This window comes from Malaclemys terrapin, chromosome 4, assembly GCF_027887155.1.
Source record: "Malaclemys terrapin pileata isolate rMalTer1 chromosome 4, rMalTer1.hap1, whole genome shotgun sequence".
NCBI classification, from domain to species: domain Eukaryota; kingdom Metazoa; phylum Chordata; order Testudines; family Emydidae; genus Malaclemys; species Malaclemys terrapin.
The window spans coordinates 23,969,889-23,995,034 of record NC_071508.1 but is presented as its reverse complement, the minus strand read 5'-3'; the positions used below and the strand labels follow the sequence as shown (position 1 = coordinate 23,995,034).

Below are 25,146 nucleotides of genomic sequence, written 5' to 3'. Positions count from 1 at the left end.
CGCTTCCGGGAGCGGCGTGGGACTGGGATAGGGAGTCTGCCTTAGCAGCAGCCCCACTGCACTACCAGAGATAACGATTGACTGGGAGATCCTCTAGGATCGACCAGTCAATCGTGATCGACCAGTTGGGGACTGCTGGTCTAGTCTAACCTCCTATATAACATGGCCACAGAACTTCCCCAAAATAATTCCTAGAGCAGATCTTTTTTGGGGGGGGGAGGGCAAATACACTCCTGATTTAAAAATTGGTTCAGACCAATTTCCCCACCTCCACTGAACAAACCCACCAGTCCAAATTTAATTCCTAAAAAACTTCTCGACTAACTGGTATTCCAGACGGGCTATTTTCTTTTCACGAGTTCACACAAGCAAAAGCTACCCAACTACGTTATTATGTATTTATTTGTGCATCTGACACACAGGCTCGCCACCAAAGAGTCTGCCCATCAAAGCCAAGACAGACAATCCCAACCTACAGCTGTTTCCAAGGTAACCACTGCCTAGGAAATAAGCAGGACATAGCGGAAAGAATTTAAAATAAACCAACAGCCTTCATTGTTTTACTTTAAAATTTCTCACTTTAAAAACTCTTTAAATTAGAAAAATGAGTCTAAAATACTGCAACAGAAATACAATGGCCCAGATTCTCAGCAGCACCCAGCAAACTGCTTGCAGCTCCTGAGGGCCAGGATAGGTTCTAGGCTCACTCCATCTCCAGCTGGGACATCACTGACGTACAGCAGCACCCTGCCCACACCCTGTCCTCTTGGGTACATCCTTAATATGCCCCCTTTGCCAGGGCACAAAAACCAGCTCTCTCTGCACTATACCTGGGGAATGTCCAGAAGGCCAGATCTGACACCTTTATGGTCCCATAGTGTGGAAAAGAATCTGGCGCAATACCAAATGGATAGTAATATATTTGTATTTTCCTTCTTACTGGCTCTCATGACGGGAAGGAGTACGTAATTTACCAGAGGCTGTGCCTTGCATGTAGTAGCATGTTCCAGCGGATACTCACTGGAACATGCTACTACATGCAGTGGGACTCAGGAAACCTCGGTACTATTCCTGGCTCTGCCACTGCCCTGCTAGGTGAACCAGTGAGAGTCACCGCCTTGCTCCATGTCTCAGTTTGCCCATCTGTAAACTGAGAAGAATAATACTGACCTCCTTTGTAGAGCATTTTGAGATCTACTGGTGAAAAGTGCTATGTCGGAGCTCGGTATTATTAAAACGATTTCCCAGGGAGAAATTTTACCTCTTCTGGAGGAAGCTGACCAGCTACGCATTCCAGGCCTGACTGACACACGCTCACACGGGGTTATGCAGTGTTGTTCTTATAATCAATTATTTGTATTGGGACTGTGCCCAATGGGCCTAAATCAAGATCTACTGTGCGATGACCTGTATAAACATATAGAGAGCCCCTGCTCCAAAGAACTTACAATAGAAAAAGACAGAAGTAGGTACAAGGTAGAGCACTCAGGAGGATGCCAGGCACAAGACATGTCAGAGAAAAAGCTGTGGAACTCTTTTGTTTCCGATTTGTTGCCAAAACTTAGTTGTATATCTGTTGGGTGGGGCACTTGGGTTTGAAGAGAGGGAGAGGAAGGAATTCTGGGAGGAAGACAGGAGGGTGGGTAAAGGGAGAAGGAACTTGAGGACGAGGGCAGCGAAATGTGGAAAAGAGAAAGAGACCATCTCAGATTTCCCATAGGGGAACAGCATTACTAATTCAGTGTTACCTTCTGGACCAGTACTTGGTGTCTTCATGAAATATTTAGCAGTCATGGCAATGACCCTACACAGAATGAGACCGTTGCTCACCCCTCCCTCGGGGATTGGCTAATTAAGGGTACTGCTTTGGAGAGAATCAAAGGATCTGCCGGTTCAGCCACTGTGGCACTGGAGTCTTAAGATAATTACTTGAAACCTCAACTTGTCCCTGATCAGAATAGATGGGAGCCTTGCTAGATTCAGCCCCTTTCCTCCTCCTGCAAGGATCCTGGATACCTGGTAAGAAGAATTCACCAGGGCCACCAGGTATCAACAAGGCCCTTGCTGTGAAGGCTGGAATCTGCTGTTTGTGGTACCCATTGTATGCCATCCTAGAGGAAATTTAGGGCATGTCTACACTAGAACTGGAAGGTGTAAAGTGAAGCTCCCTTAAGAGCCCTTATCAGTGGTTGCAGTCCGCCCCCCCCCCACACACACACACTTGCACCCCATCTTGGTAGCAGACTCCCTCTGATATGCAGCCCAGGGACAATTTACCATATGGAAAGGACTTCTAAATTCCTCTGTATCATTGATACAGTCTCTCCGTGATGGGACCTGCACACGGAGGTCACCAGAAAAGTTCCCGTTGACTTCAGTGTGCATTGGATCACACCCTTCTTTATGGGGTCTAGGAAATAAGCAGCACACAAGTGCAATGAAACCAAAAGAATTTGGGAAGGCCAAGAATTATAATGGCTCATTAATGTCCTGAAGATACGTGGTGGCCCTGCATGAACTCTGAATTTGAAGAAAGAAAAAAAAAAAAAAAAGTATTTGGGAGACCAGGTCTGTGAAAGCCCAGACAACCACGCCACAATGGGTTACAAATAGCAAGGAGGCACAGGGTTTTGTTCCTTGTGGCGGGAACGGTCTATTTCTATTCTGTCCTCTCTGTCCTTCAATGCAGGGAGTGAATGTCACTCCTGCTGCCAGATGAGAGATGTGAAAGACAGGGATGCAGCAAGAAAGCACAGAAGCCAGAAAATTCAGTTACGGGTCCCACCACAATGGTAACCATGCCATTAGGCACATGCATTTTATAGTATCAGAGGGGTAGCTGTGTTAGTCTGAATCTGTAAAAAGCAACAGAGGGTCCTGTGGCACCTTTAAGACTAACAGAAGTATTGGGAGCAACAATACTAACAATACTAACAGAAGTATCGATGCTCCCAATACTTCTGTTAGTCTTAAAGGTGCCACAGGACCCTTTGTTGCTTTATGCATTTTATAGCCACTCAAGTTAACATCATGTAGAGCAATCAAAAGTACTACCGATGAGCCAAGTTACAGCTGCTTCAGAAATCCTAGCTTTGAACTGCTTGACGTCTGTACACATACAATGTCAACCGGGAAGTTTTATTCATGTTTCCTCCGTTAAATATAATGGTGTATAACACTAGACAACCGCTGCTAGGGAAGGTTTGTCCATAAACTGCTAGACAATTTACCTGCAGCAGAAGAGATAATACTAATCTTCTAACACTGCCCCTTCTAAGCATGTTAAAAACATTCTAGTCTGACGTGCTGCAAAGTGCCGATCTTTATCTCAAAAATGACTGTCAGAGTCCTGAGAGATCCACTAGGCACATGGCAAGATGGGAGATAAAATGCATTACAGAGCGCTAGCAGGCTGCAGAGAGAACAGTCCTTCATCACTGGGAGCAACAGTCTCCCCGATCTCTACAGGAAAGGTCTCGAGATTTTCCGTCTGGAAAAGCTAATGAAAGCGTAACCTTCAGACTGCACAACTGTGCAGAGATACGGTACCTGATACTGACCAAGCTAAACTCACTGCTATGAAGTGGAGACAAGAGCAGGTAGCCAGCGATGGAATTTCCACTTTTCCCCATTCTCCTCCCACCTCTCTGCTTTCAATATTTTGTCTACACGGTTTACATTTGTAAAGAAGAGAGCAGCAGCGATTTTTGGTGGCTGTCAGACATGCTTTGTCAGCTGTACCATATGCTATATTTGGGGAATGGGCTCTTTTATTGCAGCCTATTCACTGGATTTTTTTTTCAAGCTCTCTTATGGACATCACCTTTTTTGGACAAAAACATAATTTTTTCCAATTATTTGGTCACCTTCCCGCCCCCCCCCCCTCCCCAAATGTGGTAAGAAGTGGTCGTGCAAATCCAAAATTATTAGTTACACCTCACTGCACATTATATGCACACAGGTGTGCTTTTTTTTTTAAAATGATTCCAAAGTGCCATATTTGGGCTTATAAGATGTCTCCCCCACATATCCAAACATGTTGACACTAGAAGAATTCAAACACAGAATTCATCTGGAAATCTATTGTGCTCTGAGTGGAAGTCAAGCGGACAGTATTTCCACTGCTTTCCCACTGTAATCCAGGTGAATAAAATCTTTAATTGTGATTAACATTTCAAAAACACGTCCAAAAAAGTCTTATATCCTCAATAGAAAATGAGGAACACTGAATGTTCTCCCTCTGTGAGAAAATTTGCATATGGTTTTATCAAAGTGAGGATTTGCTGTCTTTGAAATCACACTTAAGTACAGGTACACAAATGTAAAAGGCATGTTAAGGAGTTATATAGACAACTGATGGACAAACAACTTGTGCTTGGACGAATGACAAAAGTGTTCATGAAAGTATGGAAAGAAAAATATGGAGGATCAAATTTCTGTATATCATCCTCCCACCCCTAAAACAAAACTGGCAAGAAAGGGGCACTCACATCTATCTAGCTACAACTATAGCTCCCCTCACCATAATATCTGACCATTGCATAATCATTAATTGACCAGATTCTGAGCTGCTGTAAACTGATGGAGCTCTAGTGAATTTATGTCAATTTACACTAGCTGATCTGGCCTAATGAATTTTCTCAAAGGTTTTATTAATTGAAAGAGGGGAGAGCTAAAAAGAAGATGGAGGCAAAGGGGTACATTTAAATAAGATCAGAACAGAATATCACATATAAATCATGAGTGAAATCCTTGCTCCTCTGAAGTCAATGGTGAAACTCTGTTGAGTTCAATAGAGCCAAGAATTTTATAAAGAATAAAACCATATTATAAATTTAAGAAAACTCTGAGCTTATAATTAAAATCAGATAATTATTTGCCTATAATAACCTGCCCAGTCCCATTCCTTTCTACATTATTTTGCTGTAAATAAGACAAATTCCTCCAATTCAGCAAAACACTTAAGCTTAAACCCATCCATATTCAGCAAAGCCCTTACCTTCAATGGGACTTAAGCGCATCTTAATCAGGCCCTTACTGCTGACACCAAGGTTGCATCTTTACAGGGAGGAATGGGTTGTCATTGGATTTTCTTTTTAAAAGGGATCTGAGACCAAGTGAACTAAACCATTGTGAAAATTGTAATTTTAGCATAATATTGGTGATCAAAGCCACAAACTGTATTGATGCTTCGCTGCAGAATGAGTATGTGTAGTGCTATTTAAACTAAATACATATTATTGAAATCAAATGATATGAAAAATCAAAATTAAATAAGACCATACAGTTAGCTGGAGGGAAAAAAGTCAGGGGGCTCTTATGGAAAAGATTATTGCACTTTAGCTCATTTACATGTTCATAAAGGGAGGGCTGGATGCTGTGGTTGGTACAAAAAGATGAGGTCTATATCTGAAAGCACAAATGTCTTAAAAAGCATAATCTGTTCTCTCCACAGCGCATAACTCACCTGTTTCTGTCTGATGTTCCGCAGCTGCTGACTTGGATGAGATGAGGCAGGCATATTTTCCCTCAGGGTTTTGGTTACTTTGCACCCCTGCACTTTATAGGCCTCTGCTTACTCCCCCTCCACATACCCCAATGTCAAAAGATTGATATCCTTTTGTGTTATAAAGTTTCCTGTCTGGTTGTTCAGTTCCGTATACACTTGAAAGTGGAATTGCTGTTTGGAGTTGGAGGGAGGTTTTTGAAAAATCTAGGTCACGTACCATCAGTTTAAGTATGGTTTATTCTGTCAGGGATGAGATCGCCTTTCTAGAACTTCTGAGCAGATGTATAGATTTGCATATAGAGAATCAATTTTCAATTTTACTGCCCAGATATTAACTTGATAGCGAGGGGAATTTGGAGGTTTGTTGCATTTATTGCCTATGAACAGGTGTTTTATTCAGCACATGTGCGCAGCAGCATTCCAGGGATGATCATCTTGCTTCTTGATTCGGTAGGTACCAGGACTTCAGGAATGTTTCAGATCTAAAGAACCATGCATCTAGGATAATAACTAGTTTCTACTCCTAAATCTCTCTGGGATTAACTCTCGGTATGTGTGTGTGCAGTTTACCAGGGCAGCGGCTTTTCCGTGGAATCACAGAAGTTGGAACCATCTGGAAGGGTTACTGTGGAAACAGCACAGGATGAAGGGGGATGGGGCGAAGGGATACCATGACAACCTTTTGGGGTTTCCCAGGAAACCAGGGTTGCTATGGAAACTGCATCACTCAGGTCCGAATTAGTAACTTCCGCTGGAAGGCGTTTGTCACTTTAATCTTCTTGTGATAGATGCAGACGCTTATCTCAGATGCACTGGAAATGGACAAAAATACCCCCACTCTTTGTTTCTAGGCTCTTGGTAGGTTTTGTCTGAGGCTGGAGTCACTTCAAAAAGCCCATTACTGGTTTAATGGGAGCTTAACTATCCCCAATCTGCATTTGCATGATAGGATGTTCAAACGCTCAGGATGCTGTTCAGTTAGTCAATTGTTAAACCTTTCCACATGGGAAGAACATTTCCCCATACACACCGTGCAGCCAGGAATTTTGGGTTGGATGAAACAATTCCATACAGTTGTGGGAGAAGGGAATTAGGAATAGAGAAGGAGGGCATTTTTCTGATTAAATCAAAACTGATTACACTTGGGTCTCTGAACAGATTAGAATTTCATAGATGATCTGGCTGGGGAAGAAAAGAAATCAAAGATGTGCCCATAAAGGACATATACCACACGTTCAGTATTAAGCATCATTTAACAATGTGGTAGCAGAGATGCTTTGCAAAATTAAATGGTTATGCCCTCCCCTTGCCCGCCAACAGGCTCTGCAATATAATATTTTCTTCCCTTCCAACTCACGGTTTTCAGTCCAACAAGTGCGTGTGTGCGTGATCGGAAGGGAAACCGGCTACACAGCGACTCTTTGCAAAAACGAGAAAAGAGGCCGGCTGCCCACAAAAAAAACCCACAAAGCAGCCCTGCAACGTGTTGCAGAAAAAACACCTGTTTCAACGGGGAGCGTGTTCTTCTTTTTTGTCCTCTGATCTTTCTTTCCGCAAACACCCCCATCCTCTTATCTTCTGATTATTTTGTAATCCTCTTCCTTGTTCTTTAAAAGGAATGATCTAAAAAATATAGGTGTTGGACAAGGGCGCACACAGACCAATGATGATGCATGTTCCAGACAATACTGATTACATGGTCACTTTGCATTATTATTATTATTTCAACATTTCCTCAGAGGCTTTTTTTTTTTAAACATCAGTGAAGATCTTTTTGATGTTCACACAATTGGGATTGTTTGTAGCTGTGCAGTTGCCCGTCTTAAAGGCAGCCTGTTTGAATGCAGTGTTGTTGATGCCTCCCTCCTCTATCACCATGTACTCCGACTTGCTCAGGGTGGAATTGCTACGTGCCTTCCTCAACTCCTCCGTAGAGGAGAGGTGCTGGCAGCTCCCTACGTGCAGATATTGGGCTTGCTCCTCGCCTTCAGTCTCCCGGTGGTAGAAGTAGTTGAAATTGGAGACTATCACAGGCACGGGAAGGGCAATGGTCAACACCCCAGCAATGGCACAGAGGGACCCCACAATTTTGCCCCCAATAGTGATTGGGTGCATGTCCCCATAGCCCACCGTGGTCATGGTCACCACCGCCCACCAGAAGGCATCGGGGATGCTGCTGAAGCCTGAGGTGGGGTCATCTGCCTCTGCGAAGTAGACAGCGCTGGAGAAGAGGATGACTCCAATGAAGAGGAAGAAGATAAGCAAGCCCAGCTCCCTCATGCTGGCCTTGAGGGTCTGCCCCAGGATCTGCAGCCCTTTGGAGTGTCGTGAGAGCTTGAAAATACGAAAGACCCTGACCAGCCGAATGACCCTGAGGATGGCCAGGGACATGGCTTGCTGGCCGTTCCCCTGCCTCTCAGCCAGTTCCGTGCCCAAGGTGATGAAGTAGGGGATGATGGCCACAATATCAATGATGTTCATGATGTTCTTGGAGAAAGTGGCCTTGCTGGGGCAGGCAAAGAAGCGGACAAGCAACTCAAAAGAGAACCAGATGATGCACAGTGTCTCCACCACGAAGAAGGGGTCGGTGAAGGACGATACCATTGAGACAGCCGCGGAGGAGGAGTTGGTGAAGACATCCATCGCCAAGGGGCCGCTGCTTGTGCCAAAGGTCCCCCCCGTCCCCTCATAGTCACGATCGTCCCTGAACTCAGGCAGGGTCTCCAGGCAGAAAATGACGATAGAGATGAGGATGACAAGGACCGAGACAATGGCGATGCCTCTGGCCGGCCCGGAGCTCTCCGGGTATTCAAAGAGGAGCCACACCTGGCGCTGGAACTCCTTGTCGGGCAGGGGCCTCTGCTCCTCGCGGATGAAGCCCTCGTCCTCACGGAACTTCTCCATAGCCTCCTCGCCCAGCTGATAGAAGCGGATCTCCTCCGAGAAGATGTCAATGGGCACATTGACTGGGCGCCGGATGCGGCCCCCAGACTGGTAGTAATAGAGGATGGCGTCGAAGCTGGGCCGGTTGCGGTCAAAAAAGTACTCGTTGCGCAGGGGGTCGAAGTAGCGCATCCGCTTGCGGGGGTCGCCCAGCAGGGTCTGGGGGAACTGGGCCAGGGTCTTGAGCTGAGTCTCGAAGCGCAGGCCCGAGATGTTGATCACCACTCGCTCGCAGCACTCGTGCTCCCCGCCACCCACCGGGTGGTGGCCGGGGGGCAGTGGGACATGGGCCGGTGGGTGGTCGTAGCGTTCCCCTGCCAGCAGCGGGTGGGGGTGCTGGGGCTCCTCCAGCAGGGGGTCCCCCCCACCCACCACCACGGTCATGCCGCCCTCCTCTTCCTCTGCTTCCTCCCCCTCCTCCTGCTCGGGGCCGGGCTGGGGGGGCTCGGGGGGCGGCGGCTCCGTGTAGCCCGGGTTGTGGTGGCTGCTACTGCTGCCGCCGCCCCGCGGATGCCTGCTGGAGGAGGAGGCGGCCGGCGAGCGCAGCAGGCTCCGGTGCTCGTCCATACAGCAGAGCGGGGCAGGGCAGCGGGGGGGCGCCGCCGCCTCGCCCGGCCGGAGAGGGAGAGAGACCCGCCCGCCGCCGCTGCCGCCAGCCGCCGCTCTAGAGAGGAGCGCCGGGGCTCGGCTCAAAAAATCCGCCCCCAGCCCGGGCGCCGCCCAGCGCCAGTCACTCCGCGCCGGGGCCGCCCACAGACCGCCCCGCGCCGGGGAGGGAGCGGGGTGTTGGGCTGGGACAGCCCGGCGGGAGCCCAGGTGGCACCCCGGGAGAGGTGTCCTTGCAGCCCAGCCAGAAGCCCTAATGCTGCTCCGGAGAAGAAGCCCAGATGCCTCCCAGGTGGAGGGCATAGAAGCGTAAAGAGATGTGCATGGAGGGGGGCTGGTTGCCTCGTCCCACGCAGGGCACAGCCCGGGGAAGGGGAAGCCTAGGGAGATGCCTGCTCCACAGAGGCAGGGCCGGCTCCAGGGTTTTGGCCGCCCCAAGCAGCCAAAAAAAAAAAAAAAAAAAAGCCACGATCGCGATCTGCGGCAGCAATTCGGCGGGAGGTCCTTCGCTCCCAGGCGAAGTGAGGGACCATCCGCCGAATTGCCCCCGAATACCTGGACCTGCCAACCTCTCCAGAGCGGCCGCCCCAAGCACCTGCTTGAGAAGCTGGTGCCTGGAGCCGGCCCTGCACAGAGGGGCTCAATCCAGGGGATGGTGAAGCTTAAGGCATGCCCATCCCAGGGGAGGCACAAAACCCTCCCGTCCAGGCCAGCGGGAGCCCACAAGGATGCTCAGGGAGATGCCCACCATGGCAGGAGGAGGAACACACCCAGCTCTTCCGGGGGAAACGCTTACTGATAATATTCATTGGAGTTAGTCTGAAAACCTTAATTTTTCCTGCGAGAAATTTTGAATGCACAATTTATCCCTCTCCTCCCCCACAATGGGGAATTTGGAGATATAACATTTTTGTTTTAAATTGACATCTGGAAACCCAGTGCATTTTGGTTTGTTCTTGAGAAACAAATGAAAGATTACAAAGAAATGAAAAAAGCAACAGAGAGTCCTGTGGCACCTTTAAGACTAACAGATGTATTGGAGCATAAGCTTTCATGCGTGAATGCCCACTTCATCGGATGCATGTAATGGAAATTTCCAGGGGCAGGTATAAATATGCTGGCAAGAATCAGTCTGGAGATAAGGAGGTTAGTTCAATCAGAGAGGGTGAGGTCCTCTGCTAGCAGTTGAAGTGTGAACACCAAGCGAGGAGAAACTGCTTCTGTAGTTGGATAGCCATTCACAGTCTTTGTTTAATCCTGATCTGATGGTGTCAAATTTACAAATGAACTGGAACTCAGCAGTTTCTCTTTGGAGTCTGGTCCTGAAGTTTTTTGCTGTAAGATGGCTACCTTTACATCTGCTATTGTGTGGCCAGGGAGGTTGAAGTGTTCTCCTACAGATTTTTGTATATTGCCATTCCTGGTATCTGACTTGTGTCCATTTATCCTTTTACGTAGTGACTATCCGGTTTGGCCAATGTACATAGCAGAGGGGCATTGCTGGCACATGATGGCATATATAACATTGGTGGACATGCAGGTGAATGAACTGGTGATGTTGTAGCTGATCTGGTTAGGTCCTGTGATGGTGGTGTTGGTGTAGATATGTGGGCAGAGTTGGCATCGAGGTTTGTTGCATGGATTGGTTCCTGAGTTAGAGTTGTAATGGTGCGGTGTGTGGTTGCTGGTGAGAATATGCTTAAGGTTGGCAGGTTGTCTGTCGGCGAGGACTGGCCTGCCTCCCAAGGTCTGTGAAAGAGAGGGATCATTGTCCAGGATGGGTTGTAGATCACTGATGATGCGTTGGAGAGGTGAAAGGCACATCTTTGTTTTGTGTCAGCATTTTGATTATTTTGTTGTTGGCTTTTATTTTTATTTAAACTGGACGAAAACAAAAGGAAATAACATTTTACATCACCACAAAATAAAAAAATGTTTTATTTCACTGAGAAATGTTTATTCAAATGGAAAGTCTGTGTTTCACAATTTGTTGCGGGAAAAACCAAGCTCTTTCATCAGAATGGATTTTTTTTCCCTTGAAAAGTTTTCAGTTTTGATGAAACACGATATTTTTGGCAGGAAAACACTCTGCACAAAAAATGTTGACCAGCTTTAATAGTCACCTCCGCCCACTTGTCCACCTTAGCACACACGCTCACCAAGACGATATTCGCCACATATCTACCGCGTGAAACTTGCCCACAGCTGGGGAGCACACCCAGTGATAATTAAGTTATCCCTGGTCCAGGGGTGAAAGTAACTTAAGGGACTAACTGGTACGCAGGGCCGGGGTTCTGAGCAAGGTGGGGGGCGGGGCCTTGGGCTGAAGGGGTGGGGCCTTTAAATCCCCAGGCCCTTTCAATTGCCCGAGGGCTCTCGGCTGCCGCTGCTACCCTGGCGCTCCAGTGGCGGTTTAAAGGCCCCGGGGCTCTGGCTGCAGTAGCAGCAGCCAGGAGCCCCAGGCCCTTTAAATCACCACTGCAGCTCCGGGGCTCCTGGCCGCCACCGCCAGCCCGGGGGGCAGCTTTCCCAGGCCAGCAATTTAAAAGGGCCCTGGGCTCCCGGCAGCAGCTGGAGCCCCTGGCCCTTTAAATCGCCACCAGAGCCCCGCTGCCGGAGCCCTGGGGTAGCAGTGGCGGCCGGGAGCCCCAGGGCTCTGGCGGTGATTTAAAGGGCCCAGGGCTCCCAGCCACTGCTACGGTACCACAGCCGGAGCCCCGGGCCCTTTAAATTGCTGCCACTACCCCAGGGCTCTGTCAGGGGGCTCTGGTGGCAATTTAAAGGGCCAGGGGCTCTGGCTACTGCCAGGAGCCCAGGACCCTTTTAAATTGTCAGCTTGGGGAAGCTTCCTCCTGCCAGTATGGTTGGCTGTGTACCGGCTCTTGCCGGTACGCTGAACTGTACTGTACCATCTTACTTTCACCTCTGCCCTGGTCCCTAAACTAATGGGTTGTGCAACACAATGTGATGGATTTTTTCAATAAAGGCCACAAAATTCCTCTTATTCGAAGTGTCCTCATTTTTCTGTGCCTAGTGTTGTCTCCCATCCTGGGTGAATACTGGGTAGAATTCTCTGTATGTGATTCACTGCCCTTCTCGTTTTGCTACATCGGAGGAGGAGTCCAGGCCGGATCCTGACTAAATAGCAGTGCGTTCCTGGGGGAGCAGGATACCAAGAAAATGTAGGGCACCATTGTTCTAGATTCTACACCCCATTTTGATTTCTTACTATGGTTATTTTTAAACAAAACAGCCTCCAGAAGGTAGGGGAGAAACCGATAAAAAGATCAAATGTATTTATACTTAATAACGAGCTGTATAAAATACACAAATATATAAAAGGAGCCAAGCATGAGACGATAACTACAAACAAAATGACAAAAAGAGCCAATGCTGACTTATCAACAGGAAAATTTTGGCGTATTGCAAACAACACCCATTAGGGGTCATCAAACTAGGGTTTCTTTTGCCACTCTCTCTGCCTTGAGACATGGAAATGCTTCCATATCCCATTGTAGCCTCAGCATTCTAACCCACAGCCTGATCGGCCAGTTGTTCCCTGGGACTTTATATCCATTCCAAGCAAGGCCTCCTTCCAAACTACTATGTACATCCCATGTGTTTCCTTGGTACCTAGCTGGCAGCCAGTATAACATTCTTCGGCACATGTCCATTATACTTCAGGATGGTCACCTCAGAAAATATGTGCACCTGAAGACACTCACCTGGGTGACTGTCTCAGTGGCACTCACCTGCAACTTGTGTATGCAACTAGTCAAGGCAACCGTCTGTTCCTCTCACCGTTATTCTTATCCTTCCTTCAGCTGCTCGCTAGTACCACTTACTGTGTCTCATCTTAACTTGAGGCAGGGGCTGTTCCTTACTATCCACTTGTACAACATCCAGCACAATGGGTCCCCAAGCTGACTGGCACCTCTGGGTGCTACCGTAATTAGTAACCATGTTAATAATTAATAAATAGTATCCTTCCTTCAGAGTTTCCCCATCATAGACCCAGCACAGGCAGAATCATATTCTCTCCTGCCAACCCTCAGGATTCCCCTGTGGATCTGCAATATTAGATGGTGCATGTAGTAAGATGCAATGTAAATCTAGTATCGTCATCACCTATTATTAGTCCGACAGTGTAGGACAGGAAGCCAAGGAAATTCTCAACTCTAAACAGATAATAACTTCCGAGCCAGGGGAATCTATTTTTCTGTGGTTTGCATGTTCCTGCTCTAACTGTCATGTTACACTCATTATATAGGTGTAGCGCATGAAGACTTTTGTGTGGTGTACCTCTTCCCCCTGCTGGAAATGTTGCCAATAAATCAGTGTTGTCTGGTCTCTAGGACACAAACAAGAACGCTGTAGACCATAAACAGCTTTAATGGATAAGGAAAAGCTCAAGAGGAGAAGGCATAATGTATATAAATGCAACAGTTTGATGTGGAATTTTTCAGTCAGGAGAATAACATATCTCCAAGAAAAATGAGTGCCAAACACTGCATATAGAGAACTCTGGCTTCCCACAAGCTGTAGCTGAAGAAAATGGCACTATTTTAGGGCCATGAGGTTGATTGTCCAGTTGATAGATGGGTTTTATTAGTAGCATGATGGGGGTTACATGAATCTGTCAAGGAAACTATATGAATCTATTGAAATGACAGAGGACAAAGAAATATGGCAAAAAGTAGGATATTTGTGTGTATGTTCTCCTGACACCCTGGACTAGATCTCAGCTGGTGTGAGTCAACCTAAGTCCATCAAAAATCAATTGAGCTACACTGGCTTACTCTAGTGAGGTGTCTGGCCCCTTGTGTCTTCGTGCCAAGCATCCTCTCAGCAATGCAAACATAAATGATGTACAATGGAACCTTTTTCTATCAAAGGGATTTTTTTTTTCCCACAATAGAAACTTAATTCTAAGCAGAGTTTCAGTTCTTGGAGAGGACCTGCCTTGATTTTGCTCTGTGAGTGGTGGCAAGAACTTTATTCACCCAGTGCAATTGCATGGAGAAAGTTTTCCAGAAGCCACTCTATGGCCAAGATTTAAAAACAAAATAAAAAAAAAAAAAAAACAAGTGCCTAAAGCCGGGTTCCTAAATCCTTCCTTGGGGGTTTCTGTCTCCGTGCTTTTTTCATCTAGTATTTTTTTTTTTTTTATGCAGCTGATAAGAACATAAGAATGGCCGTACTGGATCGGACCAAAGGTCTATCTAGCCCAGTATTCTGTCTTCCAACAGTAGCAGTGCCAGGTGTCCCAGAGGGAATGAACAGAACAGGTAATCATCAAGTGATCCATCCCCTGTCGTTCATTCCCAGCTTCTGGCAAACAGAGGCTAGAGCCACCATTCCTGCCCAGCCTGGCTAATAGCCATTGATCGTCCTATCCTCCATGAATTTATGTAGTTCTTTTTTGAACCCTGTTATAGTCTTGGCCTTCACAACATCCTCTGGCAAGGAGTTCCACAGGTTGACTGTGTGTTGTGTGAAAAAATACTTCCTTTTGTTTGTTTTAAACCTGCTGCCTATTAATTTCATTTGGTGGCCACTAGTTCTTGTGATCTCAGCAAACTGAATTAAATTTTTAACTGGCATTTATGAAATTCTCTGTGTGTGTGTGCGCGCGCACACGCCGGGGGTGGTCTGCAGTGCTAACCTGTACAAGAAAAGAAAGCTTGTGATAAAATATAGCAAACTTCTACCCTCATTTTTCTTCAATGGTCCTGTAAGGGGGAGATTTTTAAAGGCACAAAGCACGCTTAGGTGCCCAACTCTCACTGAATGTCAATGAGAGTTGGGCACATAACTCCCATTTGTGCTTTTGAAAATCTCCTCCCTTTTCCATGCTTAGAAGATTCTTTTCCTGGATGAAGTGATTAGTGACACTTTCCAGTGAGTGCTGTAGCATTTCCATTGACTACTTTCCTCTGCCAGTATCTTGGGCTAAGCCGGGCCACCTTCTAGCTGAGGTTTTCATTCTCACTGCAGTTTACATAGTTCCACCAGCATCCTAGCATGTGAGCTCTTTGGTATTGCTACTTTTAGACATAAGTAAACAATTGTTCTTTGATGGCAGTTTGTTTTTCTAGCGGGATAAGGGGAAACATCTGCTTTATGTTTCTGGTCAACCAGAAAAGGGATATTGCATAACAATTGTTCACATTTAAATCCCTCTTAAAGACCCCCTTCCACTGTGCATCAAGCTAATTTGTACATACATTGCCTATTGTTAGTCACTCTCTCCTGAAGCCTGGCTATGTCTGTCCTGAGATAGTAGCTCCTCAGAGCACTGAGCCTCCTTCTTAAGTGTTTGCATAGTGTCAAATAAATATGAATAACAACATTAACCAGAACAAGGTCCTTCCTTTGTTTTTCTCTCTCTTTCGCAATAACGAGAAGGTCATCTAAGAAAAAGACGGTCGACTTCCGCTTGAAACACGGCTTATCCTGTGCTGCTGACAACTTCCCCCATTTCATTCCTTTGCCACCCAGCTGCCTAACTTGCCCACCCATCCCCTTTCCTGTGTTATGTGCCTCCACCCAAGAGTCAAAAGCCTCCCAACTGCGGTACCTGCTTAGACAAGTCCATCCACTCAGCTACCCCAACCATCCAGCTGCTCAAGGTATCCCACAAGGATCTCCTTGTACGGCTGACAATCCACAATCTTTCCCCCAGACTTGTTGTTCATGTGTGATAGCCACCATCTTAGACAACATACCAGGGATCTCCAAAGCTAAAAACCATGAGCTGCCACAGCTTGAACTAAAAAGCCAAGTGTAGTAGGTGGGGGGCTGTAACAACTCATATCCTTTGTGGATTGGCACAGCAGGGTACCTGTAACACACATTCACCAGTAGGTTACACACATGATGGGGAGAAGCTATTTCTTCTTTCCCCCACTTTGCATTTGTGCAATAGTCCAACTGATGCAATAAGCAATGGTATCTCAATTGCAGATGGAGATGGGAGGTTTTGTCCTATACTGGATTTAAATCAGAGCTATTCCTCCTTTTAGTGTGGAGTTGTTTTGAGCCAATTTCCTTTTTTTTTTTTTTTTTTTTTTTTTTTTTTAAGGCTAAGAAACCTTGCAGCCGTGGTATATTACTGTGATGTCTTAATGTGCTGTAAGCGTATTGGAATTCTCCCTATGGCACAGAATTCACTATGCTTCAGTTGTTACATCAAGATAGCAGTACCTCATTCAGAACAGCTATCATGTCACCTCAGATCTGTGAAATACCTTGATGTGCTGTATTTCCTCCGCTGAAATCAATAGAGTTCAATCTTAATTGGATAAAACATTTCAAATGCTGTTTGCTTGTTTCTCAGTCCATCGTTAGCAATGTAGCCAATGCTTCTGAAATGTTTACAAACGCCCCCTCTCCACTGAGACCTTTGTCATCCAAGAAGCCAGTTGATACCGTTGCTTAGTTGAGTACTATCATTTTCTTTACAGATCTCTATGTCTGTGGAGATCTCTCTCTCTCTCTCTCTCTCTCATTGGGCCTGATTCTCAGTGACTATATTCCTGCACTTGGGACAGTGATAGGGAAGGAGGTTTTAAACCATCTTTACAGTCCCCATAATCCAGGACTATGCAGCTGCTTTAATTTAGGCTCAGCTTCCCAATGCCGGCACCGTGCACTCTGGCCATGCACCCAACATGCACCTGATCTGCCCCCGATGCTGAAGCCAGTTTAGAACCCTTGCACCAGTTCTGCACTGGCTGGGAATGCCCTTGCAGAAGGGTACACTCAGGGGCTGTTTCTGCCCATTTTAAGGTGCCTTTGTGCTGTCAGAGTGGTGTAAAGGGTCTTTACCCTAACTCAAAATCAGGCCCTTCATATCTAGAACTGGGCAAATACTGCCAAGAAAGTCCTGCTGCTATTCATTCGCTGTTTTAAGCAAACACGCTTCAGCCATGTTCACTTGCATTTGCTTTCTACAGCTTTTTCCAGCGGGCAAATTTCCTGGGAAGGATGCGCACAGAGACAGTATGTTTATTACGAAGGTTGCGCAATATTTGCAGGATGTGACTTTTCAATTCATAACTGCAAATATTTGCACCAGTTGTCTGATTCTGAGGCTTAGGATCCAGCAGTCAGGGAACAGAAATAATACAATGAAACTTCTGTGCCCAGCCAGAACAGCTCACATTTCAAATAGCTAGGGCTTGCCCCGTTTGTATCCCCTCTTCAGAGCGGTGCATGGGGGTGTTCATGCACCATCAGATCCACTGTTTCCAAAGATACCCTGAGACAGGGCCGGCTCTAGGCACCAGCGCTCCAAGCATGTGCTTGGGGCGGCACTTTCCAAGGGGCAGCACTCCGACTCCTTTTTTTTTGCGCTTGGGGCGCAAAAAGCCGGGAGCCAGCCTTGAGTGGAGGTGAGCTGCGGCGGTGGGGGGCACAGGAAGGGCCGCAGGAAGTAACCCTGGGGGGGAGGCAGAGGAACCGCCCCCCATTGCCGCAACTCACCTCTGCTCTGCCTGCTCCCCTGAGCGCGCTGCCGTGAATCAGCTGTTTTGCGGCAAGCCTGGGAGGGAGGGGGGAGAAGCGGAGCAGCGGCGGCGCGCTCAGGGGAGCAGGCAGAGCGGAGGTGAGCTGCGGCGGTGGGGGGTGCGGGGAGGGCCACAGGAAGTAACCCTGGGGGGAACAGAGGAACCGTTCCCCCAAACTCACCTCCACCTCCTCCCGCAAGCGCGCCGCCACTCCGCTTCTCCCCCCTCCCAGGCTTGCCGCAAAACAGCTGATTGGCGCGGTAAGCCTGGGTGCGGGGAGAAGCGGAGCGGCAGTGGTGCGCTTAGGGGAGCAGATGGAGCGGAGGTGAGCAGTTCCTCTGGCGCCGCCCCCCCCCCCCAGGATTACAAGCCTGAGAGGGAGGGGTAGGAGGGGAAATGTGGCGGCCCAGGGGAGGAGTGGGGCCGGGGATTTGGGGAAGGGGTTGGAATAGGGTGGGGAAGGGGCGGACTTGGGGCGGGGGCAGGGGGGGGGCCACGGGAAAATTTTTTTGCTTGGGGCGGCAAAAGACTTGGAGCCGGCCCTGCCCTGAGAGAAGGGATTGTCTAGTGCTGTGACTTAGAGATTGAGGAGTATCTGTGTATCATAGGCCCCTTTACCATAGGGTCTGAGTGTCTCACAGACTTTAATGTGTTTATCCTCACACCAGTCCCATGAAGTGGGAAATTGCTGTGATCCCCTATCTTACACATGGAGAACCGAGAGGCTAAATGACGTGTCCTCATCACACAGGAAGACTATGCCAGAGCAGAGACTTGAATCCACGTCACCAGAAGTTAGTGCTCTGACCACTAGAAAACCCTTCCTCTCCTTCTATTTCTGGCTGTGACATGGGCTTCCTGGGTGACCTTGGAAAAGTCAATTAATCTCTGTCTCCGATCTGCAAAGGCATTTAGGCATTGCAACCCCATCAGAATAGCTTATAGCTCACTAGTTAGAGCACGCTCCTCGGAGGTAGGAGACCACTGTTCAGATCTTTTCCCTGCCTCAGGCAGAGGGGGGAATTGAACCTGTGCCCTGGTCTACACTAGTGGGGGAGGAGGAAATCTGAGTTACGCAACTTCAGCTACGTGAATAATATTCACATCGCTGAAGTCGACGTACTTAGACCTACTCACCGCTGTGTCTTCGCTGTGGTGAGTTGACTGCTGCCGCTCCCTCGTCGATTCTGCCTGCACCTCTCGTGGTGCTTGAGTACGGGAGTCAACAGGAGAGTGCTCGGGGGTCGATTATTCACGTCTAGACTAGACGCGATAAATCGATCCCCGCTGGATCAATTGCTGGCCGCCAATCTGGCGGGTAGTATAGACATACCCTGGGTCTGCCACGTCCTAGGTGAGCACTCTAACCACTGGGCTAAAAGTTATAAGGGAGTAGCCACCACCACCTCTTTCTCCCACTGGATTTTGCATGGGGCCTATCCAGGGGTGCTGGAACCATTTGTATAGGGGGGCTGAGAGCCATTGAACCAAACTGTAAACCCTGTATATGATGAAAATCATTTCAAGCCAGGGGTGCAGCAGCACCCCTAATTCCAGTACCTATGGGCTATCATCCCTTGATATGTGGTTCACACTGAGGCTTACATGGGAGATGGTGGACAGCTGGGCACCTGTCAGGCTCCAGAGTGCATGCTTAGTGGCAGAAACCTAGATGCCTATGGAGCTTTCACAGTGAAAGTTTAGGCACCGAGTAAGTTGAGGCAGCTCCGGGGATTGGCAGCACCAAGGAGGGGTTTTGTGGACTGCAGTGGTGCCTAAAACTGGAACTTAGGCACTTAAATCTGGGATTTAAGTGTCTAAATCCCTTTGTGGATCTGGTCCTTTGTACCTAGCTCCACATTTGTAAAATGGGGAAAATAGTACTTGTTTTCTCCAACCCGTTTTATATTTAGATTCTAAGATCTTCAGGGCAGGCACTCCCTTTTACTCTGGGTTTGTACAGCTCCTGGCACAATGGGGCCCTGACATCATTTGGGTCCTTTAGGACATACTGGACTACAGAATCACAAAATAATAATAAATACACTCTGTGCCCCAGTGCAGGATTAGCACAATCTGGCCCTATCTATTGGAGGCAGAAAGTCATTCAGGTGAAGTGGAGCCATTCTTTTTAATAGAGTAAAGAAAACTGAACTGAAAGCGCTAACCGTACAACCCGCCCTCAGGTCCATTTGGGTGGAGATGGCATCCAGCAGGAATTTGGGCCATCAGGTCAACCCATTTGGGATAACGGGGGCAAGCCGGCAGCCCTGTGATTTTTGGGGGAGAGGGATAGCTTAGTGGTTTGAGCCTTAGCCTCCTAAACCCAGGGTTATGAGTTCAATCCTTGAGGGGGTCATTTGGGGATTGGTCCTGCTTTGAGCAGGGGGTTGGACTATCTGACCTCCTGAGGTCCCTTCCATCCCTAATAATCTATGATTCTAAGGTACTGAGCATGTACAGTAGCTATTTTTCATAATATTTGTCATGATGCTATGGATTTAGCAATAACATTACTTTGCTTTGTCACTGAAGAACAAGATTGGGTGGCTAAACAAGCTCAGCTAAATTTCTCGGAATTGCAGAGAGTTAGTTGATGAGATGACTTCATCGGCTTTAATTGGAGATGTCTAGCTAAATCCCACCCAACTCTTTGGAAATCCAGGGGTTACAACTCAGAATATAACGAGATCTACTTTAAGACCATAAAAATGTGAGGTTTCAGAGTAACAGCCGTGTTAGTCTGTATCCGCAAAAAGAAGAACAGGAGTACTTGTGGCACCTTAGAGACTAACAAATTTATTAGAGCATAAGCTTTGGGATTATGCTGGTCAAACAATGTTAATACAAATTTCACTCTAATGGAGATCATGTTATGAGGCCATTATAATGGCAGCAAAATGATATCCAGTGAGTTCTTAGGGAGTGCCTTTTCCAGGCCATTAGGTTTTTTGTTAAGATATAAAATTACATTGGCAAAGCAATTTAATCACAAATCCAGGGAGATAGCATGGCAGTGTTATTGTGTTTTCATTACAATGGTCAAAATGCCCATACAAGTGTGAGAAGACCACACAATAACGCAATTACCAGGGAAGGTTATGATGAAACATAATATCAAGGCAAGTCTTTGGAGACTTTATCATGATGCCATTATGACTTGTTCAGTCCAAAGTAAAACAAGACTCTGTGATGCTACAATTTCAGTATAAAGATTGGAATACCAAAAGCACGGTCAATGGAATTGACTGACTGTATTTTTTGCTCCCTGAAACGTGTTGTGAAGATCAGAACTGGGGAAAGGAATTCACAGCAAATAATTGATTCTGTGAATGTTACCCCTCAGACATTCGCACTGGTGCAGAGGCCCAGCACAAGGGCAATGCATCACTTAAGTCCCATGTAAGCCAGCCAAACCACAACTCCACATGAAGCCAATGAGATCTGTGGAGCCTGAGCACACCTGAAGACCAAGACCAATCATTTTACTGTAAATCCGTCGATCTGCACTACTGCAGTCACTATGAGAAATACCAGATACTATGCGATAGTATGTGCTAACGCAAGAGCTTTGTCTCATGACACTTGTGCTTTAGGCTGGGATTTTCAGAGGATCGTAAAGATTCCAAAGTGTTTGGGTGCCTAACTCCTATAGGCTGCTTTAAAAATTCCAGATGAATAAAGTGTTTCCTTTACACAGTAACTTTCACCCAAGGTTCTCTACACAAGTAACAATCGAGCCCCACAATACACCTGGGATGTCTTCTAGTCTCATCTGTTCTCTCTAGGTTCTTGCACCTTTCCCATCATTGTGGAATCTATTTTTCTCATTATACAGGTGAGTCAACCAAGTCAGGTGAGTCAACCCAAGTCCCCTTCCCTAGTTCATGTGTTGATTATTGGGGTACAGAACCCTGGAGTCCTGAGCCCTACATCCACTGCCCAATTCACTAGGAAACCTTGCTTTAACAGCAAATAGTTCGGTGTTGCTTGAGCAAGCTGTGTTCCAGGCAGGATTTTTATCAAGGGCGTTCAGGTGTCTTCCCAGAGTACAGCATGTCTGTGAGCTATAATTGCCCTTTGCAAAGCAGGCAAGGACTTTTGAACTGTGTTTGTCTCTTGGATTTATTTTTTTTTCAGTACTCAAAATCTTTTTATATCCTTTCATTTACTAGTTCAATGAACATTGTAATAGAGGGATATATCATCCAATCCTGGCTTGCAGAAACTTGATCAAGAAAGCTCTGAAGCCAATGGTGAATAGCAATGTGTCAACTAACATAGTACTTTTTAGCAGGGGCAGCAAGTGACAGAATGACTCCCTTTAACCAGGGACTTTTGAAATTGCTGGTAAAGGCCCAAATTTCAAGTTCCTGCTCCAAGCCTGAGCCTCTCAAAGAAAAGGTTGCCAGCCTTGTTTCAAAATGGCAAAACAATGTCTTTTCCTCTAGCCTCATTCTCCAAAATTGCTAAACTATTTTGGCGGAAACGTTCCCAAAAACGTAGCCTGAGGCAGACACCTGGCATGGAAAATGTCCATCCAAATAGTTAAAGTTTAGCAAAGTTACACTCAATTAAGAAGAGGGTTTTATAATGGGAAGTGTCAGGCAATCTTAATAGGCAATGGTAGCAGCCTAGACTATAACACAGGGCCAAATTCTTCAATCTGTATTAAAAGCTCTGTTATGCCCCAATTGAAACCAAAGGCTAAATTCCGATTGCCTTCTATGGAGAAGGATCAGGCCTGTAATCCATGCTGAAGTAAACTCTCACTGAGTAATGGCGATGAAGCTTGGCCCATATAGATGTACATATTTTTAAAGCAGACTTATTTCTCATTCCCCCAGAGTCTCAGTCTCCAGACTAGCCGGGACTAAGAGAGACACCGTAATCAGTCCCTGGTGGTGGAAGGTTAAGATGGCCTCTCATTGTATAGCAGTGACGTTGGTCAACTCCAAAGGGAATTCCAGTCAGGTCCTCAGCTGGAAGTGGAACCTCAAAGGTAAGTGGACAGTGGGGACATAATGAGGAACATGATGGACTTATAAGACATGAATGAATCCTTCCCTTCACCCCTAGCTGATTTCTGTGCATCTTCTAGCAAACAAGGGCCACGTTGACTCCTGATGTGACTCCACTGGAACCAAAGGACTTGCACAAAGGATGGTTTTGGTCCAAGGCATTAAACCTTGGATTCACAGTAAAGCAAGTCTGCACTGAAATGCTACATGGTAGCAATTAGGCAGGGATGACAGGCAAAGGCAGGGAGCTCTGGGGTCCACAGATTCCCCATGACTCTCATCTGGTTTTAATTCTCAAAGGAGATGGCTAAATAGGAAATTAAAACTTGCACACCACTGTGCTAGAATCATTATTGCAGACCTGTCTTCCTGCCTCTGCACTTTCAGATTAATTAGTTCATGTCTGTACAGCTCTGTGAAGCTGCAAAGCCCCGTAAAAGTGCTAAGTATTATCATTATTCACTTTCTAGCTGGCAGTCTGTGTACAAAACTCTTCTGCTTGAAGTACCATTTGACTATTCTTCACATCGTCATGCTGCACCTTCAGGCACGTAATCTGGTGATCACGGATGCTGAGAACTAGGGCTAAAACATGCCTGTTATTCAAAGGACTTCTCCACCCATAATTCTTGGCCAAGGTAGGTGTTATTCTCCCCCATTTGACTGCTGCAGAAGTTAAGGTGCATATTTTCAAAAGTGGCCATTAATTTAGAGTGCCTGCACTGCTGGATACCCCTCTGAGCCACCTTGGTCCTGATTTTCAGAAGTGCTGAGCACCTGCAGCTCCCTTTGACTTCCGTTGGAGCTGTGGGTGCTCAGCACTTCTGAAAATCAGGCCCCGGAATCATCCATAATTACTAGACACTTTTGAAAATGTGGACCCGAGACCAAGTGATTTGCCCACTTAAGAAGATGGTGGTAGAACCTGGAACAGAGTGTAGCTCTGCTAATGCAAGACATCCTTCCTTCCAATGATCTAAATTCTGCTCTTGGGTCCCCGCTGCAGATCTCCATTGCTTACTGCGCTCTCACAGCCTGCACAGAAATTCCGTTGACATCAGGGAGGGTTTGTCTGGGGGGGGGGGAAATACACCTAAATCTAAGGGATATTATAAATTACTCCTGATGGGTGGGGACATAGTCAGCATTTCATAAGAATCTCACCACTTATCACCCTGCCTCTCACTACTGAGTGGTTTGTGATGAGGTACCTCTGGCAGTACTGGCATCCTCAACCTAGGTATTATTATTTAAAAAGTTTATTATGGCAGTGCCCAAGGGACGGCCAAGAGTGGGGCCCATTGTGCAAGGTGCTGTACAAACACAGAGTAGTAGATGGTGTCTGCTTACAATTTCAGTAGACAAGACAGATGTAGGGGTGAGATATCACACACAAGTAGAGTGATGGGACATTGACTGCACAGGTCTCATTGGCTGATGATGTCTTTTTGGTGGTGGATAAAGCTCAGGTGCCCATACCAATTATATTTCAACCTCTGATGCTATTGACAACATGGCAGCAGGCCCAGGCATGGATAGAGTGGTATTGGAGAGGTTCTGTTCTGTGAAAGGACCCAGAGGATAGTATGGGTGAGTGTTCATCTAATCCAAGTGCTGCTCTGTGGGGAGTGCTGCAGAGTTCTCTGTTGTCCCCCTTCCTGTTTGGTGTGTACAGGAGACTTGGGGAGGTAGTGAGATGTTTTTGGAACCCGGCAATCAGTACACGGATGACACTCTGCCTTGCATCTTCATTTCACCAGAGCTGGATAATTCAGTTGCTTTACGTCCCCAGAGTCTGACTTAGACTGTATCTTCACTGAAAACAAGGTGATGTTGGGGGGCAGGGGCGGGGTTTGGATAATAAAGCATATTAGAGATCCCATTGTAGAGCCCCACTGGAGACAAGGCCCTGTAGTTTATACCAGAGGTAGCGAGGCCATATGAGCCATGAACCGGACCATAGTGCTGACCTTGCCTAGTTTCCTCATGGTAACAACTATAATGCCCTCCCTCCACTAGGGAGTTACAGCTGGATAGCTATGCTAAAAACAGACCTATTTTGGCAATGAAGCCAGAGCCAGAGACTTGAGCTTGGAAGAGAGCAAACTGGATGAAGCTCAATGTGGATAACACAGAGATGACGGAGTTGCATTGGCAGAAACATCCAGATTAGAGGGGGGAGATTGTATCTGTCCCTTTCATTGAGTGGGATACATCTGTCTTTTCTTACTCACTTTCAAATCTAGGAATCCTATTGGATCTTCAGCAACTTCTAAATACTCAAGTAGCTTGTGTTTTTCTTGTTTTGTTTTTTAATGTTGTGCTGTGTTATTGCTTGCAAACATTTACTAAACTTTGGTATTGCCAAGCTGTTAAGAGTTCAGTCCTACACAAGCAAAACTGCCATGGATTTCAATGAGAGTTTTGCCTGCATTATGACTTCAGTATCAGGACCTTATTGCTATCATTGGAAGCACCATGAGACTCGTGGGAGCTGTTCTATAGGGATAGAATCCTGTAAACACTGGTACACATCTTGACTTGAAATACTAGAGCA

General features: G+C 46.7%; 1 protein-coding gene across 4 annotated transcripts in view; it reads right to left on the bottom strand.

Moving 5' to 3' along the window:
- LOC128835318 (potassium voltage-gated channel subfamily A member 3-like) overlaps window positions 1-9,053 on the bottom strand; it is a 29,168-nt gene extending 20,115 nt beyond the window's left edge. For all 4 annotated transcript variants that reach the window (XM_054024696.1, XM_054024697.1, XM_054024699.1 and 1 more), the window contains exon 1: window positions 5,468-9,053. In XM_054024696.1, coding sequence (XP_053880671.1) covers window positions 7,262-9,019 — 1,758 coding nt within the window. In that variant the 5' untranslated portion in view covers window positions 9,020-9,053 and the 3' untranslated portion in view covers window positions 5,468-7,261. The remainder of the gene's footprint in view (window positions 1-5,467) is intronic.
- Window positions 9,054-25,146: the final 16,093 nt, after the last annotated feature.